This window comes from Dendrobates tinctorius, unplaced genomic scaffold (genome assembly GCF_039654945.1).
Source record: "Dendrobates tinctorius isolate UK_male_01 unplaced genomic scaffold, ASM3965494v1 ptg000203l, whole genome shotgun sequence".
Classification (NCBI taxonomy): Eukaryota; Metazoa; Chordata; class Amphibia; order Anura; family Dendrobatidae; genus Dendrobates; species Dendrobates tinctorius.
Window position 1 is genome coordinate 12,276,377 of NW_027361870.1, and position 18,611 is coordinate 12,294,987.

General features: G+C 43.2%; 1 protein-coding gene across 1 annotated transcript in view; it reads right to left on the minus strand.

The window, feature by feature from the left end:
• The window catches only part of MACROD2 (mono-ADP ribosylhydrolase 2), a 2,987,523-nt gene extending 2,971,383 nt beyond the window's left edge, over nt 1-16,140 (minus strand). The window contains exon 1 of the mRNA XM_073553810.1: nt 15,692-16,140. Coding sequence (XP_073409911.1) covers nt 15,692-15,740 — 49 coding nt within the window. The 5' untranslated portion in view covers nt 15,741-16,140. The remainder of the gene's footprint in view (nt 1-15,691) is intronic.
• Nucleotides 16,141-18,611: the final 2,471 nt, after the last annotated feature.

The window sequence follows — 18,611 nt, forward strand, 5'->3', positions numbered from 1 at the left end:
CCGTTCCTAACTGATGTGAACGGATGGCACAGGATCCTTATTTTGACGGAACTGCAGAATGAAAAATTTTAAGGGAACCGCTAGAGAGAATTTTTTTTTTTTTCGGCCGCCAGAAAGGATTTCAGGGTTAATTTTCTCCCTGACTTCCTTTCTCCGGGCATGCGCAATGGAAAATGCAGATCCAACAACAAAAAAAAGTTGCAAGGTCCGTCCAGGCATGCCGGCGTATGAAAAAAAATTTGTCGGATCCTCACAAAAACGGGTCCAACGGATGTCAAGATCCGCCAGTAATGCAACTCAATGGGGAAAAAACGGATCTGCAAAAAAAAAAAATAAAAAAAAAAAAAAATGGCGGATCCGTTTTTTTCAAAACCTGGCGGATTTTGACTGATGGTCAAAAATGGAAGTGTGAAAGAGGCCTAAGCAAAAAACTGAGTTCCGCCCGCAATCGGGGCGAGGGTGTATGCGGCGGCGCTAACTTTTTTTGTTCACTTAGTGTCAGCCTCCAGGTGGCAGTAGCATACACCACAGTACCTGTGTCCCCCAATGAGACGAAGGAGAAAAACGTACATGTCAACGTATTTTGCACACGGACACACAGAGTCCATGTGCAAGTGTCTCCAGTAAGTGTGAAAATTGTCACCACACGTACCGAACACACTGACGTGTGAAAGAGCCCTTAGGCTCCCTTTAACCTGTCACCCCCCCGGGGGGGGCCCTAGGGCCTATTAAAGTAAAAGAGCCACCTTCAGCAACACTAAGGCTTCATTCTGTTAAGGCGGCTCTTACACTTATTATCACTAGGAATGCGGAAATAAAAAGTTTTACACCATGTTCCAAATTATTATCCAAGGCAATGAGAAAAAAAAAACTTTGTCCAGCTCCACGATGTAGTGAAAAATATTCTTTATTCACTCAGTAGAAATGAGGTTTAAAAGCCAGCATGAGTTACAAGGCATGCGATCGATCTACGCGTTTCGAGTGGCTAGGCACTCTTAATCATGATACCATGATTTATTGCTCCAAATTATTATGCAAATGATATTTTTCTCTGATTTTCCTAAATGATCGGTGCGAATGTCAGTCTAATAAATGTCACACATTAGATTATATACAAATTTTATTGAAGAAACCTCCCAATGATAATAGTATATTCTCCAAAACGAATAAAAACTCAAAATGCACCGTTCCAAATTATTAGGCACAGTAGAATTTCTAAACATTTGATATGTTTTAAAGAACAGAAAATGCTCATTTGTGGAATTTGCAGCATTAGGAGGTCACATTCACTTAACAAAAAAGCTATTTAACTTCAAAACATCCTAACAGGCCAAGTTACATGTTTACATAGGAACCCTTCTTTGATATTACCTTCACAATTCTTGCATCCATTGAACTTGTGAGTTTTTGGGGAGTTTCTGCTTGGATTTATTTGCATGAAGTCAGAATAGCCTCCCAGAGCTGCTGTTTTGATGTGAACTGCCTCCCACCCCCATAGATCTTTTGCTTGATGATACTCCAAAGGTTCTCTATAGGGTTGAGGTCAGGAAAAGATGGTGGCCACACCATGAGTTTCTCCTTTATTACCCATAGCAGCCAGTGACTCAGAGGTATTCTTTATGCATTACAATGCACCATCTCATGCTGCAAAGATGATTTTGCTCCTGAAGGCACGTTTCTTTTTATACCATGGAAGAAAGTTGTCAGTCATAAACTCTATATACTTTGCAGAGGTAATTTTCACACCTTCAGGAACCTTAAAGAGCCCTACCAGCTGTTTCCCCATGTTTCACAGATAACAGCAACATGTGAACATAGCCCAAGTATCTCATGAGGTTTTAGCTCCTTTTCGACCTTAGACGTATGCATATGTCCAGATGATTTTATGCCTGCGATTGCCACAGAGTGTCAGCTGATTCTGACAGCTGACACCTGGCTTTCAATGGCAGGTGCCTGCACCATTCACTGCACTTTAACCCCCTGTGATACAAATGAGACAAGTATGAGTGTGTGCCTGGGTTACGATAGGTATCCAGTTTTCAGAATAGGTGATTATGGAAGTCATGCTGCCCATATGCTACCATCTTAGAGCGTTATGCTATCATCATTAAGGGTACCGTTACACTTAGCGATGCACCAGCGATGCACCAGCGATCCTGACAACGATATGACCCGGTCAGGATGGCTGGTGCATCGCTAAGTGGTCGCTAGTGAGCTGCCAAACAGGCAGATCTCCCCAGCGACATAGCAGCGGTCGGCGGTCGCTACTTACCTGTCAGACGCGGCAATAAAGATGTCCTCCCGCCCGCGCCCACGCGTCGCCACAGCAGGAAGCAGACGATGAGAAACGGCCCAGGACGTTATCGCACGATCAGTGATAATCAGCGGGGAAGCCGGTCGGAGGCAAGTATCACATGCAGCGATATCGCTAGCAATATCGCTGCTGCGTCACAAAACCAGTGACGTTATAGCGATATTGCTGACGATATCGCCACGTGTAACGGGCCCTTAAGAGTTAACTTTGTGACAAGCAACATATGGGGGGGGGGGGGGGGGGGGGGGAGACTTTGAACAGTGACAGACAACCTTGAAGCATTGTGCTATTGTTAAGAGACATGCCAGTGGCAAATAGATCTTGGGTTGTAATTAGTAGCAAACAACCTTGAAACATTGTGTTATTGTTAGAAAACAACCTATTGCGCAATGGCAAGATACTGATGATTCAGCCTAAACATACTGCACAGATGTGATAGGGGAGGTAGGGACATTTCCAGAAGGTATCGTGGACGCACGGTTTCTGTGATGACAAGACCAGAGTATTTCCTTCTCGCTGACACTGTGGTCCCTCCAGTGGAGAAGTGATGTTACAATACTTGGTAATGTATTGATGCTTACTTCTCTATGTACTATAATTCATTAATTGTATGATTCACATGAAATGAATTAACAAAACACGGTAATATATCGGCCATTCCATAATTCAGCATTATCCTGATGTAATCTTAATAAATTGTTATATTATTGTTTTACCATAAAACTGTATTCAGTGTGTCTAATTTGTATATTAGTGAGCGTTACGTAAGTAAGGGCGTAGCCGCCCTGTCACTTTGATGTGGTAAAGCACCCCCTAAATGCTGCGATTGCAGCATTTAGTGAGCAGGCTGAGGGAAGAGAACCCTTCTGCCCTTGGATCAGTGACAGTGCGATATCATCGCAGGATACCGATCATTGTTATGGTGACTTGCACTAGCAAGTTAGTTAGATCATGTGCAGTGCATGATCTAACCAAGTTGTGTCTGCAGCAATGACATGTTATAAGGTATAGCAATGAGTCAGACTGAGGCACTGTGTGCCTCCGTCTGACCTGTGATCTGGCGGTGTCCGTCTTTTTATTAGGAGTGCATAAAAAGTGCCGTTGGCCACAGTTTTGTGTACCTCTGAAAAAAAGGACACAGCTGAACAGAGTCCAGAGTAACTAGGCTGCCTCATTATAGTGAAAGGAACTCTCGGTGGTTTCATCTGAATTACGTCACTCAGATTTAACCCCTTAACATCCAAGGACGGACCCAGTCAGTCATGGCAGGATGTCAGTTCCCGCACCATGACGGACTGTATCCGTCCTGCATTTAAACTGTCACTGTGTGTAAACATGCAGTGACCGTTCCGTGCAGACAGCTGTCACAGACAGCTGAGGCGCACAGGAATAGGTGCAGAGACCCATGCAGTCGGTCCCCGCACCCACAACGCTGTGATAAGTCAGTCAATCTGACTGACCGATCATAGCATGATAGAGCAGGAGATGCTGAAATTTCAGAACCTCCCACCCAGTCAGTGCAAGAGCTCAGCTCTGTGGTGGCTGAGCTTTCTGTACTAACAGCCAGGAGCGGCGTCCTCCCCTGGCTGATAACCCCCTGACTGCTGCGATTGGGCGTGATCCAAGCGTTCAGAGGGGAGGCAGAGGGTTGGGGGCTCCCTCTGCCTTCAGATCTGCATCCAGCGATGTAATCGCAGGGCCCGACCTCTGCCATGATGACCCAAGGTTGTCGTGACAACCCCAAGGTCATCCCGCTAAGGCAAGCCTCCGAGATCATGCTCACAGGATGGTCTCAGAAGCATTCAGCATAGGCATAATACATTGCAATGCATCACACCATCAACCAAAGTAAAAAAAATGCTAAAGTCCCATAAAGGGACTAGGTAAAACAAACAAAAAAAAAAAACACAAAACTATTTTTAAAAAAAAAAAAGTTTTATTTTTTTTACATATCAATCTCCTAATACACATTTTTATGTAAAAATTTTTTAAACAATTACACATTTGGTATCGTCGCGTAAAAAATCCCATCTATAAAAGTGTCACCTAGCTGACCCCTTCAGTGAACGCTATAAACACAAAAAAAGTAGCAAATTATAATTTTTCCAAGTGGCATCATAAAAATAGTATGACTGAAAGTGCCATCTTGTCCTGTGAAAAAAAAAGCCGCCATACAGCTTCATCAGTGGAAAAATAAAAAAAAACTTATAGCTCTCAGAATAAAGTGATGCAATAATAACTTTTTTTTTTTTTTAATAAAGGTTCAGTGTAAAAACCGCCAAAACAAATAAAGCTGCCTTACCAATTTTACCACATGCAGAACAAAAAAAAAAAAAAAAAAAAAAATTTCCTGAAATGTTGGTTTTTGTTGATTCTGCCTCCTCAAAAATCGAAATAGAGAGCGATCAAAAAACATGTGCCCGAAAATGGTACCAGTAAAAATGTCAGCTCGTCTCACAAAAAAAAAAAACCTCACATGACTGTCGGCCGAAATATGGAAAAATTATAGCTCTCAAAATATGGCGATGCAAAAGCTTTTAGAAAAAAAAAAAAAAAAAAAAAAAGGCATCTTTTAGAGTGTGACAGAGGCTAAACCTAAAAAAAGGATATAAATTTGGTATTGCTGTAATCGTACCGACCCAAAGAATAAAGTCGCCTAATCACTAATACCGCACAAGGAACGGCGTGAAAAATAACAATTCTTCACCTTTTGTGGATTTGTTCATTCTGCCTCCCAAAGATCGGAACACAGAGAAACACAATACAACAAACATGAAAAAGTGAAAAAAAAATACCTCTGCTGCTGTAAAAAAAAAAAAAAAAAATTCTCTCAAACAGCAAGTGCTAGTCAAAAGATGACAGCAGAACAGGGTATTTAGTTGATGCATTTTTTGCAAAAAAACGTATGCCAAGCCGCTCTACCAACGCCAAGGTATACCCATCAGAACAGTCCTATCCAATGTATTTAAAACCTGACCATGTTAGCAGGACCTATATGAGCAGGATTCAGATAGGTAATGTCTGATGTGGACATGCTGTGTGAGACTGCTTTATATGTGAATGGCTCACATGAGAGGGGTGGAGTCCTCCCAAAAACTTGCAGAAGCAAGAAACCAATAGAATACAAACACATGGGCCATGCACATACAGTGAACAAGTCAGTAAGGGTGGTTTCACATTAGCGTTTCAGCGCGCAGCGACAGCCTGCGCACGGCCGCCGCTAAGCCCCGCCCCATCTGGTAGCTCCACCTACCAGCGCATGACGCTGCATGCGTCCCCTATCTTTATCACTGGGGACGCAGGCCGTGCGCAGTATGCGTTTGGCAGCGCATGCGTCCTTTTGACGGTGCGCCGAGCGCAACCAAATTGCAACAGGTTGCGTTTGGCGCACCGTCAAAAGCATACTGCGCACGGCCTGCGTCCCCAGTGATAAAGATAGGGGACGCAGGACGCATGCAGCGTCACGCGCCGGTAGGCGGAGCTACCGGAGGAGGCGCAGCAGGGGCTTAGCAGCGGCCGTGCGCAGGCCGTCGCTGCGCCCTGAAACGCTAATGTGAAACCACCCTAAGACAGTGTTCACACCACCAAGAGACTGTAACACAGAAACAGTAATCTTTTGACTAGCACTTGCGGTTTATTGCTGAGAAATTTTTTTTACAGCAGAGTATTTTTTCACATTTGTTGTATTGTGTTTCTCTGTGTTCCAGTCTCTTGGTGGTGTGAACACTGTCTTACTGACTTGCTCACTGTATGTGCATGGCCCATGCATTTGTATGCCTCACAAAGATCGCAGTAAGGCGATCACAGTGGTTTATCCCCACATATGGGGTATCAGCGTACTTAGGACAAATTGCACAATAACTTTTGGGGTCCTGTTACCCTTGGGAAAATAAAAATTGTGGGTGAAAAGATAGTTTAAAAAAAAATAAATATGATTTTTTAATTTTATGGCTCTATGTTATAAACCTCTGTGAAGCTCTTGGGGGTTCAAAGTGCCCAACACATTTAGAGACAAGTTCCGGGGGGGGGGTCTAGTTTCCAAAATATGTTAACTTATGGGGGTTTCAACTGTTTTGGTTCATCAGGGGCTCTCCAAACGAGACACGGTGTCCACTCTCGATTCCAGCAATTTTGACATTCAAAACCTCAAATCATGCTCCTTCCCTTCTGACCACTTCCGTGCGCCTAAAAATTGGTCTTCCTGCACATATGGGGTATCGGTGTACTCAGGAGAAATTGCATAACAAAAATTCTGGTTATTTTCTCTTGATACCCTTGACAAAATAAAAAAAAAAAACCACTGTGTCCAAAGTAAAATTTTGGCAAAAAAGTTTAACCCCTTCCTGACATCAGACGTACTATCCCGTCCATGGGACCCACGTAGTGGGCGCCGCTGATCGCGGCCGGGTGTCAGCTGATTATCACAGCTGACACCCGGCACAATGTGTCAGGGGCGGTCACGGACCACCCCCGACACGTTAACCCCTTGCACACCGCGATCAAACATGATCGCGGTGTACCGGGGGTTAAAGGGAAGCATCGGCAGGGAGGGGGCTCCCTCCGTGCTTCCCAGCGCAATGTGCAGCGCTGCTGCGGGGGGCTCCTTTCCTGCAGGCCCCCGAATCCAAGATGGCGACGGGGGCCTTCGGGGGCCTGCAGGAAGCTGGCTTCCTCAGTGCCTGCAAAGCGCAGGCATGAGGAAGCCTGTGCAGTGCCTGTGACAGATCGCTGATCTGTCACAGTGATCTGTGATGTGACAGATCAGCGATCTGTCACAGGACAGTTATGTCCCCCCTGGGACATTGTAATAAAGTAAAAAAAAAAAAAAATTTAAAATAAAGTGTAAAAATTAAAAATATTCCCCAATAAATTCATTTTTTGGAAATAAAAAAAAAAAAAAATAAAAAAATAAATAAAAGTACACATATTTGGTATCACCGCGTCCGTTACGACCCGCCCTATAAAACTGTCCCAATAGTTAACCCCTTAAGCGAACCCCTTAAAAAATAAAAAACAAAGCAAAAAATAATGATTTATTATCATACCGCCGAACAAAAAGTGCAATAACGCGCGATCAAAAAGGCGCATATAAATATCCATGGTACCGCTGAAAACGTCATCTTGTCCTGCAAAAAACGAGCCACCATACAGCATCATCAGCGAAAAAATAAAAAAGTTATAGCTTGCAGAATAAAGTGATGCAAAAATAATTATTTTTTATAGAAAATTGTTTTCATTGCATAAAAGCGCCAAAACATAAAAAAAACGACCTAAATGAGGTATCGCTGTAACCGTACTGACCCGAAGAATAAAACCGCCTTATAAATTTTACCGCACCCGGAACGGCGTAAACGCACCACCCAAAAGAAATTCAAGAAACGCTGGTTTTTGTTCATTCTGCGTCCCAAAAAACGAAATAAAAAGCGATCAAAAAATGTCACATGCCCGAAAATGGTACCAATAAAAGCGTCAACTCATCCCGCAAAAAATAAGACCTCACATGACTCGGTGGGTCAAAATATGGAAAAATTATAGCTCTCAATATGTGGTGATGCAAAAACTATTTTTACAATAAAAAGCGTCTTTTAGCGTGCGACAGCTGCCAAACATAAAAACCGCCATAAATAGTAAATCAAACCCCTCCATTATCACCCCCTTAGTTAGGGAAAAATAATAAAATTTAAAAAAAAAAGTAGTTATTTCCATTTTCCCATTAGGGCTAGGGTTAGGGCTAGGGTTAGGGTTAGAATTGGGGGTTTCCACTATTTGCGCACATCAGGTGCTCTCCAAACGCAACATGGCGTCTGATGTCAATTCCAGCCAATTCTGCGTTGAAAAAGTCAAATAGTGCTCCTTCCCTTCCAAGCTGTGCCATGCACCCAAACAGTGTTTTACCCCCTCATATGGGGTATCAGCCTACTCAGGACAATTTGCAAAACAACTTTTGGGGTCCTATTTCTCCTGTTGCCCTTAGGAAAATGAAAATTTTGGGGCAAAAATATCATTTTTTTGTGGAAAAAAAATTTTTTGTTATTTTCACGCCTGGGCGTTATAAACTTCTGTGAAGCACTTGGGGGTTCAAAGTTCTCACCACACATCTATATAAGTTCCTTGGGGGGGGTCTAGTTTCCAAAATGGGGTCATTTGTGGGGGGTTTCCACTGTTTTGGTACATCAGGGGCTTTCCAAACGCGACATGGTGTCCGATCTCAATTCCAGCCAAAAAAGTAAAATGGCGCTGCTTGCCTTCCGAGCTCTGCCATGTGCCCAAATAGTCATTTACACCCACATATGGGGTATCAGCGTACTCAGGACAAATTGCACAATAACTTCTAGGGTCCTGTTACCCTTGGGAAAACAAAAATTGGGGGTGAAAAGATCATTTTGTGGAAAAAATATGATTTTTTAATTGTACCGCTGTACATTATAAACTTCTGTGAAGCCCTTGTGGGTTCAAAGTTCTCACCACATATCTAGATAAGTTCCTTAGGGGGTCTAGTTTCAAAAATGGGGTCACTTGTGGGGGGTTTCCACTGTTTAGGTACATCAGGGGCTCTCCAAACGTGACATGGCGTCCAATCTGAATTCCAGCCAATTTTGCATTGAAAAAGTCAAACGGCGCTCCTTCCCTTCTGAGCTCTGCCATGCGCCGAAACAGTGGTTCCCCCCCACCTATCAGGTATCAGCGTGCTCAGGACAAATTGCACAATAATTTTTGCAGTCCAATTTCTCCTGTTACACTTGGTAAAATAAAAAAAATGAACCTGAAGTAATTTTTTTTGTGAAAAAAAGTTAATTTTTTTTAAATATTCAAAAACTTCCTGTGACGCACCTGAAGGGTTAATAAACTCCTTGAATGTGGTTTTAAGCACCTTAAGGGGTGCAGTTTTTAGAATGGTGTCACTTTTGGGTATTTTCTATCATATAGACCCCTCAAAGTGGCTTCAAATGTGATGTGGTCCGTAAAAATAAAATGGTGTTGCAAAAATGAGAAATCTCAGGTCAACTTTTAACCCTTCTATCTTACTAACAAAAAAATTTTGGTTCCAAAATTGTGCTGATTTAAAGTAAACATGTGGCAAATGTTACTTATTAACTTTTTTGTGTGCCATATCTCTGTGATTTAAGGGCATAAAAATTCAAAGTTAGAAAATTGCGGAATTTTCAAAATTTTCGCCAAATTTCCGTGTTTCTCACAAATAAACGCAAGTTATATGAAGGAAATTTTACCACTAACATGAAGTACAATATGTCACGAGAAAACAATGTCAGAATGACCGGGATCCATGGAAGCGTTTCAGAGTTATTACCTCATAAAGGGACAGTGGTTAGAACTGTAAAAAATTGGCCCGGTAGTTAACGTGCAAACCACCCTTGGTAGTGAAGGGGTTAAAAACTAAAGAATTAGTTATAATTGCACTTCACTAATCATAGAAAACAGCTGACTAAGGACAACATTCAACTTTCGGAATGTACAAAAAAAAAAAAAAAAAAGCGAGTCTGTAGCGCCAATTTACACTGCAGATTTAATTATTAAATCTAATGCATACTGCTAGTATTTTAATACACATTTTCCACCTATAGCAGATATTATAAAATTATGTTTGTGCCATTCCTGTGCCATTATGTCCCCAAAAGAGCCAATTTTTTTTTTCCCATAAACATACTATTTAAAAAAAAGTGTGGAGGTCAGATCTGGAATATCCAGATATCATGTCCGGACCTGGCCGGCATTTATCTGCGCTGGCCCTTTCTGTTGCCATGGGAGGGATTCAGAAACGCTTTGGGTACGTTTACATGTAATATAGTCTTGCTTTTAATACATTTAGGAGGTCGTAATGGCACAGCGTATATAAAAAAAGTATAGAGTACGACTGCCCCATATGAGAATGCCATGACGTGGCGGGGTGGCTCAAAGTATTAATCAATTGTTTGCTAAATGTCTCATTTTAAAGCAAGTTAGAAATCAATATGTGCATATGCACTTTATGTATTACGTGCTGACCATAGGCAGCGCTGGCTTCTTGGCTTTTCTTATAAACATACTATAGACCTAAAAAACATTTTTTTGGCAATTGGTATTCATTACAACTTTTGCACAGTTTGGCCTTTACAGGCTCCTTATTTCTCTGTACATTCAACTCTCAGGTACGGTTACACAATGTTTTTTTTTTTGTAGAGTTCAAGTGAAAAAGCACTGCAAAAAATGAGCAACACTCCCAGCAATGTAAAAATGACATTGCTGTGCACATGCTTAATTAGTTCTTTTCACTGCTTCAGAATTGGAAAAAAAATGGGAAGCGGTTAAAAGAAGGCTCATGTTATTCTAAGGCCTGTTTCACACTTCAGTTTTTCACAATCAGTCAAGATCCGCAGATTTACCAAAAAAACGGATCCGCCATTTTACTTGGCGGATCCGTTTTTGTTCCCATTGAGATGCATTACCGGCGGATCTTGACGGATGGCCATCCGTTGGATCCGTTATTTTTGCGGATCCGCCAAAGTTTTGACGTCCGCCGACATGCCCGAACGGAGCATGCAACGGCCGGCAGGATCTGCACAACTCACTGCGCATGCCTGAAACACTTCACACAGCCAGAAATTTAACCCTAAACTCTGTTCTGGCGGCTGAAAAATTCTCTCTCTCGGCAGCGGCTCCTTTAAAATTCTTCCTTTGACGGATCTGTAAAAATAACGGTCCGGTGACAAACGTCGGTATCAGTACAGGAACGGATCCAGTTCAGGAAGTAGGCGACAGGAGGATACTGGCCAAGGTGAGCTACATGGTGCAGAATGATTCCCATCCCATGCATGAGACCGTGACAAAGATGTGCAGTACTGTCAGTGACCGCCTCCTTCATCCTAAATGTGAGAGGGAGCGCTATCGAAAGTCCTTCCTTCCTGCTGCAGTTAGGCTATATAACCAGCACTGTCCAAAATGGAGAACGACCCAAACAGTGAACTGATAGATCCAAAGTTGTGATAGTCCGGTTATATCCTTTTTTTTTTTCCCCTTCTTCGTATATGTACCTACCTACTGTCAATGTAATGCCTTTATGCATCTGTATCTGTACTTGTTTCTGCCTTGCTGCTGTAATGCTCTGAATTTCCCCATGGTGGGACGATTAAAGGATTATCTTATCCGCCATTTTAGCGGATTTTTACTGAAGAAAAAAACTGATGTGTGAAACAGGCCTTAAAGGCATCTTCCGCTAGGAGTAAAGGCTGATGTACTACTGGTTTAGTGACATGCTCCCCCACCAGCCATTATAGGGACAGGCGTGCTGGTCAGTGAGCCAGGAAAGCGCCACTTAAACTCATTTTGGGCACACAAGCTATTAAGCTGTGTATTTTTGCTGCTTCAAAAATGCAGCGTTTCATGGTTCCAGCAAAGTGGATGGGATTTACAGAAATGTCATGCCCACTGTGCTTTTATTTACTCAGTGTAAGCTGACCTGCATTGCGCGTTTCAAACCACAACATGTCAATTGCCATCCTGTACACTAGAGTTTTATGTGCGGATATTTACCATAAACTTGAATTACATGTGAAAAATCCCCGAGCAAAAAAAAAAACCCACGTGGTTTTTTTTTTTTTTAGTGTGTTTCAGCTGCAAAAAAGCAGAAAATACATTTAATTTGTAAATACACACGACTATCAAAGTTTTGTCAAAGCCAAACACCACAAAGTATCAAAATCATAGCAGCTTTGTTTAAAACATGACACCAGAAAGAATAAAAAAATTAAAAAAAAAAAAAAAAAAATTTACTCAGAAACACAATGAGAAAGACTCAAAGTAACCAAGATCACTTAAGGCTACGTGTCCACGATCAGGAATAGTAGCGTTTTGGACGCAGCATATTTTTGCTGCGTTCTAATTGCTGCACTTGTTGGTGAGTACATGCAGATTTACCTCATGTAATGATATTCAAATGATCAACAGCCGCAGTGGAGGCTAGCGTCTCCGCTACAGGACTTAACATGCTGCAGCTCATAAAGCCGCACTGGGGGGTGAGTTTATGCAGTATTGAATAGAAGCCCAGTGGGCAGGGGATTTCTATAAATCCCATCCACTGTGCTTGTAATGTAGAACGTTGCTATTCCTGATCGTGGGCAGCAAGCCTGAGGGCATGTTCCCACGGTCAGTAAACGCTGCAGGTTGGACGCTGTGTACAGATGTTATAGCATAGTGGATGGGATTTCATGAAATCCCATCTGCAGTATGCGTGCAGGGGCGCCTTCGGCATCCCTGCGTAAACGGACATGCGGTGCGTCTTTCCAGACCGCAGCATGTCTATTTATTTTGCGGAGACGTATGGTTCAGTGAACACATGCGCAATCACCGGCGTTCCAAAGCCGGCAGCGCTTTGGACGGAGCAGATGTGTGCTGCATCCAAAGCGTTGACGGTTTCTGCCTGTGGGAACATACCCCAAGACGTGCAGAAAATCTGTAACATCAAAAGATTACCAAAATGTCATTGTGCGTACATAGCCTAAGAAGTGAAAGTGACCAAACTATTCGCCTAACAATCTGTCAATGAGCTTGTTCTCCGACAGTCTCATTCGGATGTCCGTATTGCACACATGTTCTGTGTTCTTCATGGACACAACACGTACCCATTCTAATCTATGGGGCTGATCACATGTTTTAACATGACACGCAACTTTTATCAGTCTTTGTCTAACCCCCTCTCAGTTGATTAATAGACCCAAAAACATTTAAGGATAATGCGCAGAGAAACTATGCCTGTAATAAAAGAAAAAAAAAAAAAAAAAAAAAAATTGAAAAATGTATAATTAAACCCAACTGCAATAATTTTTTTTAGCACAAAAAAAAATTACATATTTTTCGATAAACAAAAAAAAAAACAGACACAATTGAGAGATATATAGAAAGAAATTGGAACAGCACCAAAGTATTACCTCAGATGATGCGCAAAGTTTTCCCAACCAATAATCCAGTGGTTTCCAGCAGTAGAATAAAAACAACGGAAAACAGCAGAAAAAGATGAAAAAAGGGGACTTTATTACCCAAAGGCGTGGAGACATTTCAAATGTAGTATCCTTTCTCAAGCTGGCTTGAGAAAGGATACTACATCCGAAACGTCGCCACGCCATTGTGCAATAAAGTCCACTTTTTTCATCTTTTTCTGCCGTTTTCTGTTGTTTTTATTCTATTGCTGGAAACCACTGGATTATTGGTTGGGAAAACTTTGCACATCATCTGAGGTAATACTTTGGTGCTGCTCCAATTTTTTTTCTATATATATATCTCTCAAATATCTCTCAATTGTTTTTTTTCCCTCTCTATTGTGTGTTTCTGGAGTGGCGACAAATCCCCTTTTAACTTTTGTGCCCGATTAATTCACTCCAGTCTTAGGGTATGTGCACACGCTGCGGATTCAGCTGCAGATCCACAGCGGTTTTGGCCCTGCGGATCCGCAGCAGTTTCTGCTGCTGTGTACAGTACCATAATATCCTATGGGAAATGGAAACCGCAGTGCAGGCGGTGCGGATTTTTCCGCGCAGATTTGCTGCGGTTTCTAATCCGCAGAAAGAATTGACATGTTAATTCTTTCTGCAGATTCCGCTGCGGTCTACCATCTCCTTTATTGTAGAGGTGATAAACCGCAGGCTAATCTGCAGGTCTTTTGACCTGCGGCTTTACCTGCGGATTTTGCAAAATCCACGTGGCTCAATCAGCAGCAGAATCCGCAGCGTGTGCACATACCCTTAAAGAAGTCATCACTGTAATAAGATGTGCCCAACTAAAGGTATGGCACACACTGTGGATTCTGCTGCGGATCTGCAGCGGTTTTGGACCTACGGACCCGCAACAGTTCCGCAGTGTACAGTACCATGTTAGCCAATGGGATTTCAAATCCACAGTGCACATGCTGCAGATTTTTCCATGCGGTTTTGCTGCGGTTTTAAATCCGCAGCATATCAATTCTTTCTGCGGATTCCGCAGCGGTTTGCCACCTGTTCCATTGTCCAGGTGTCAAACCGCAGGCAATTCCGCATATAAACCGAAGATCACTTAACCTGCGGATTCGCGCGGAAAAATCTGCAGGTGAATCCGCAGAGTGCATGCAGCCTAAGAGGAGAATGCCTCTTAATGACACAGGTGTGTCTCAACTGCTTTGCACCTCAGTCCAAAGGAGGGAAGAAGAGAAAAAAAAAAAAAAATTACTCCAGGTAGGGACCGGAGGGAGGACATAATATTTAACGGCACAAACGTTGATAAATTTCCTTCACCATGCCCCGTCCATGCTCTGCCCACTTCATCAGATATGGCGAGGTCCGGAGTATAAAAAAAAAAAAAAAAATGTATATATTATTAAAGTAATAATTCACTGTCAAGATAAGTTTACCACTTGCAGTCTGACTATAACTAGTTTGAGAAGCTACCTTACCAATGTAAACTAAGCCTAAAAGATTTACAACAAAGCAAATTAATGAAAGCCAATAACGGAATGGACATAGTCGCGGGATACGGTGTCACATGGCGTGCAGTGTCTACTACAAGAAGTGCCACTTTAAAGACCCTAATCTCTGGCTCATACACTGTTCCAAATGTTTCGAGGATAGATGACGGTAGAAATTAGAGTTGGTGGGGTGTTTGTGAACCTTGTTTTCACCTGTACCCTGGGCAGTCAGAAGGTCTAGGTGGAACCTCAGTATGATGACCGCCTATGGCCCATCGGTGGCACACAACTTTCATTTCTGACCTACACGGCCATGTTCACAGGGAGGTTTTGACAGTCCAGAGACGATTCCATCAGAATTTGTAGCGAAGAACAAACCAATTTTTTTTCTCAACCAGACACTATTTGAAATGTGTATCACATTCAAAGAAAAAGAGGACTCCCGCAGCAAAACAGCAACGTGGATTTCCAAAAGAAATAATAAAAACCCGTCTGAAGAGTTTTGTTTGGGCAGATCCATTACAAAATCCTCCATGTGAACATAGTCTAAGAGTCTGGGGCCTGTCTTTAGTACAGAGGGTGGCCGAGGGCTTCTGCTCCTTCGCTGAAGTGGTCAATAAGGGGGTCAGCACCTGGACCCTTACTGGAACTGAACTTCTGAAGTCTTTTGGGGAGGAAAGTGGCAAACATTGCCCCAAAGTTACCGCTGTGGGGACATCACCGATGCTGACCAGTCATCCTCTAGCCCTGACCTATGACAAGGGCACCGGGCTGCCATTCTAGATGATGCCCACACACAGGCAGCCATGTGAAGTGTCAGCTCTGCAGGCAAGCACTGTACATACAGAGGGAAGCAGCAGGCACACTGGCAGTACAGGGGATGGAGCAGACACAGGGATGGGGGCACGGCTCCATCACTAGGGGACTAGGTACAAGAAGCTGGTAGCTACCTTTTTCTTCTCTCCATAGCCTTTTCTTCTTGCTGCCGCCGGTGTACATGCTGCTGTGCTGCTGCTGCTGCTGGGTGTAGGGTTTGAGCTGCGAGTTCCCCAGGCTCACAGGGAATAGTGTGTGACACAATGGAGGAGAGCGGCACTGCCGGGACCCCTTTATGTTTCCTTCTATGTGTATGGACCAGGCGCAGGAGGAGCGCACACACCACAGCTGTGCCTAGGAGGCTGCCTGGCTCTGACACAAGCGGGTCACGCCTCCTACAAACCCCTGCACGCCCCGCACCGCCGCCCCCTGGCCGCTCTCTACGCTCTCCTATAGGCCGGGAGATAGGGCCAGTCACTGGCAGGGTGGGAGAGAGCAGACAGGACGCTGCGGACACTGCGCATGTGCCCCGTGTGTTTGTGGGAGGTGACACGGACACGGGGGAACGTGTGAGCCGGAGGTCAGGACGGAAGAGAAAGGTGAACGCAACGCACCAGGCAGCGGTGACGTCTGCGGTGCAGACCCGCACATCTGAGAAGAGGCCCTCAGCAGCCAATCAGGGATTTGCTTTCATTTTACCTCCGTGATGAAGTCTGCAATGTGATTGGTTGCTATGGGTAACCCCATTGTTGTTATTTTGCCTTGTTGCTATGGCTGTGTGCTGTAGTATGAGGGAAACGCTGCAGATTAACCCCTTAGTGACAGAGCCAGTTTGCAGCTTAATGACCTGGCCAATTTTTACATTTCTGACCACTGTCCTTTTATGAGGTAATAACTCTGGAACGCTTCCATGGGTCCCGGTGATTCTGAGATCGTTTTTTCGTGACATATTGTACTTCATGTTAGTGGTAAAAGTTCTTCGATAAGTCTTGTGTTTATTTATGAAAAAAACGGAAATATGGTGAAAATTTTGCAATTTTAAAACTTTAATTTTTTATGCCCTTAAATCAGAGAGATGTGTCACACAAATTTCCTAATAAATAACATTTCCCACATGTCTACTTTACATCAAATTTTTTTTTTGTTAGGAAGTTATAAGGGTTAAAAGTTGACCAGCGATTTCTGATTTTTACAACAAAATTTACAAAACCATTTTTTTTAGGGACCACATCATATTTAAAGTCATTTTGAAGGGGTGTACATGACAGAAAATACCCAAATGTCACACGATTCTAAAAACTAGACCCCTCAAGGTGCTCAAAACCACATTCAAGAATTTTATTAACCCTTTAAGTGCTTCACAGGAACTGAAGCAATGTGGAAGGAAAAAATTAACATTAAACTTTTTTTTTGCAAAAAATTTACTTCAGAACCAATTTTTTTTATTTTCACAAGTGTTAAAAGAGAAAATCAACCACAAAATTTGTTGTACAATTTCTCCTGAATACGCCGATACCCCATATGTGGGGGTAAACCACTTTTTCAGCACACGGCAGAGCTCGCAAGGGATGGAGCGCCGTTTAACTTTTTCAACGCAGAATTGGCTGGAATTGAGATCGGACGCCATGTTGCGTTCGGAGAGCCCTTAATGTGCCTAAACAGTGGAAACCCCCCACAATTGACCCCATTTTGGAGACTAGACCCATTAAGGAACTTATGTAGATGTGTGGTGAGCACTTTGAACCTTCAAGTGCTTCACAGAAGTTTATAACGTAGAGCCATGAAAATAAATCCATTTTTTTTCCACAAAAATGATCTTTTCGCCCCCAAATTTTTATTTTTACAAGGGTAACAGGAGAAATCATACCACACAGTTATTGTGCGATTTGCCTGAGTACGCGGATACCCCTTATGTGGGGAGGAGCCACTGTTTGGGCGCATGGGAGAGCTCGGAAGGGAAGGAGTGCCATTTTGGAATGCAGACTTTGATGGAATGGTCTGCGGGCATCATGTTGCGTTTGCAGAGCCCCTGATGGGCCTAAACAGTGGAAACCTCCAACAAGTGACCCGATTTTGGAGACTAGACCCATTAAGGAACTTATCTAGATGTGTGGTGAGCACTTTGAACCTTCAAGTGCTTCACAGAAGTTTATAACGTAGAGCTGTGAAAATAAAAAATCCATTTTTTTTCCACAAAAATGATCTTTTCGTCCCCAAATTTTTATTTTTACAATGGTAACAGGAGAAATCATACCCCCACAGTTGTTGTGCGATTTGTCCTGAGTACGCCGATACCCCATATGTGGGGGGGAACCACTGTTTGGGAGCATGGGAGAGCTCGGAAGGGAAGGAGTGCCATTTTGGAATGCAGACTTGGATGGAATGGTCTGCGGGCGTCATGTTGCGTTTGCAGAGCCCCTGATGGGCCTAAACAGTGGAAACCCCCCATAAGTGACCCCATTTTGGAAATTAGACCCCCTAAGGAACTTATCTAGATGTTTGGTGAGCACTTTGAACCCCCAAGCGCTTCACAGAAGTTTATAAACGCAGAGCCGTGAAAATAAAAAGTCTTTTTTATTTCCACAAAAGTGATTTTTTTAGACCCCCCAAAGTTGGTAAATAGTGGAAACCCCTCAATTCTTGCTCCAACCCTAACCCTAACACACCCCTAACCCTAATCCCAACCCTAATCCCTAATTCTAATCCTAGTTCGCCCTAACCCTAATTATAACCCTAGCCCAACCCTAACCCTAACCCTAATGGAAAACTGAAAAAAAAAATACTTTCTTTATTTCGTTATGTTGGCCTAACTAAGGGGGTGATAAACGGGGGGATTATGTACTATTTTGTTTATTTTGATCACGATGATAGTTTATCATCGTGATCAAAATGAATGAATGGAATCTGCCAGCCGGAGCCTGCAGATTCCCGGCGGGCGCACTGCGCATGCGCCCGCCATTTTCTCCGGATCCAAGATGGCGGCGCCCACCGGAGGACGCCGGCGGGACGCGGGACCACCGGGAGGGGACCCTGGACCACAGAGAGGTACCGGGA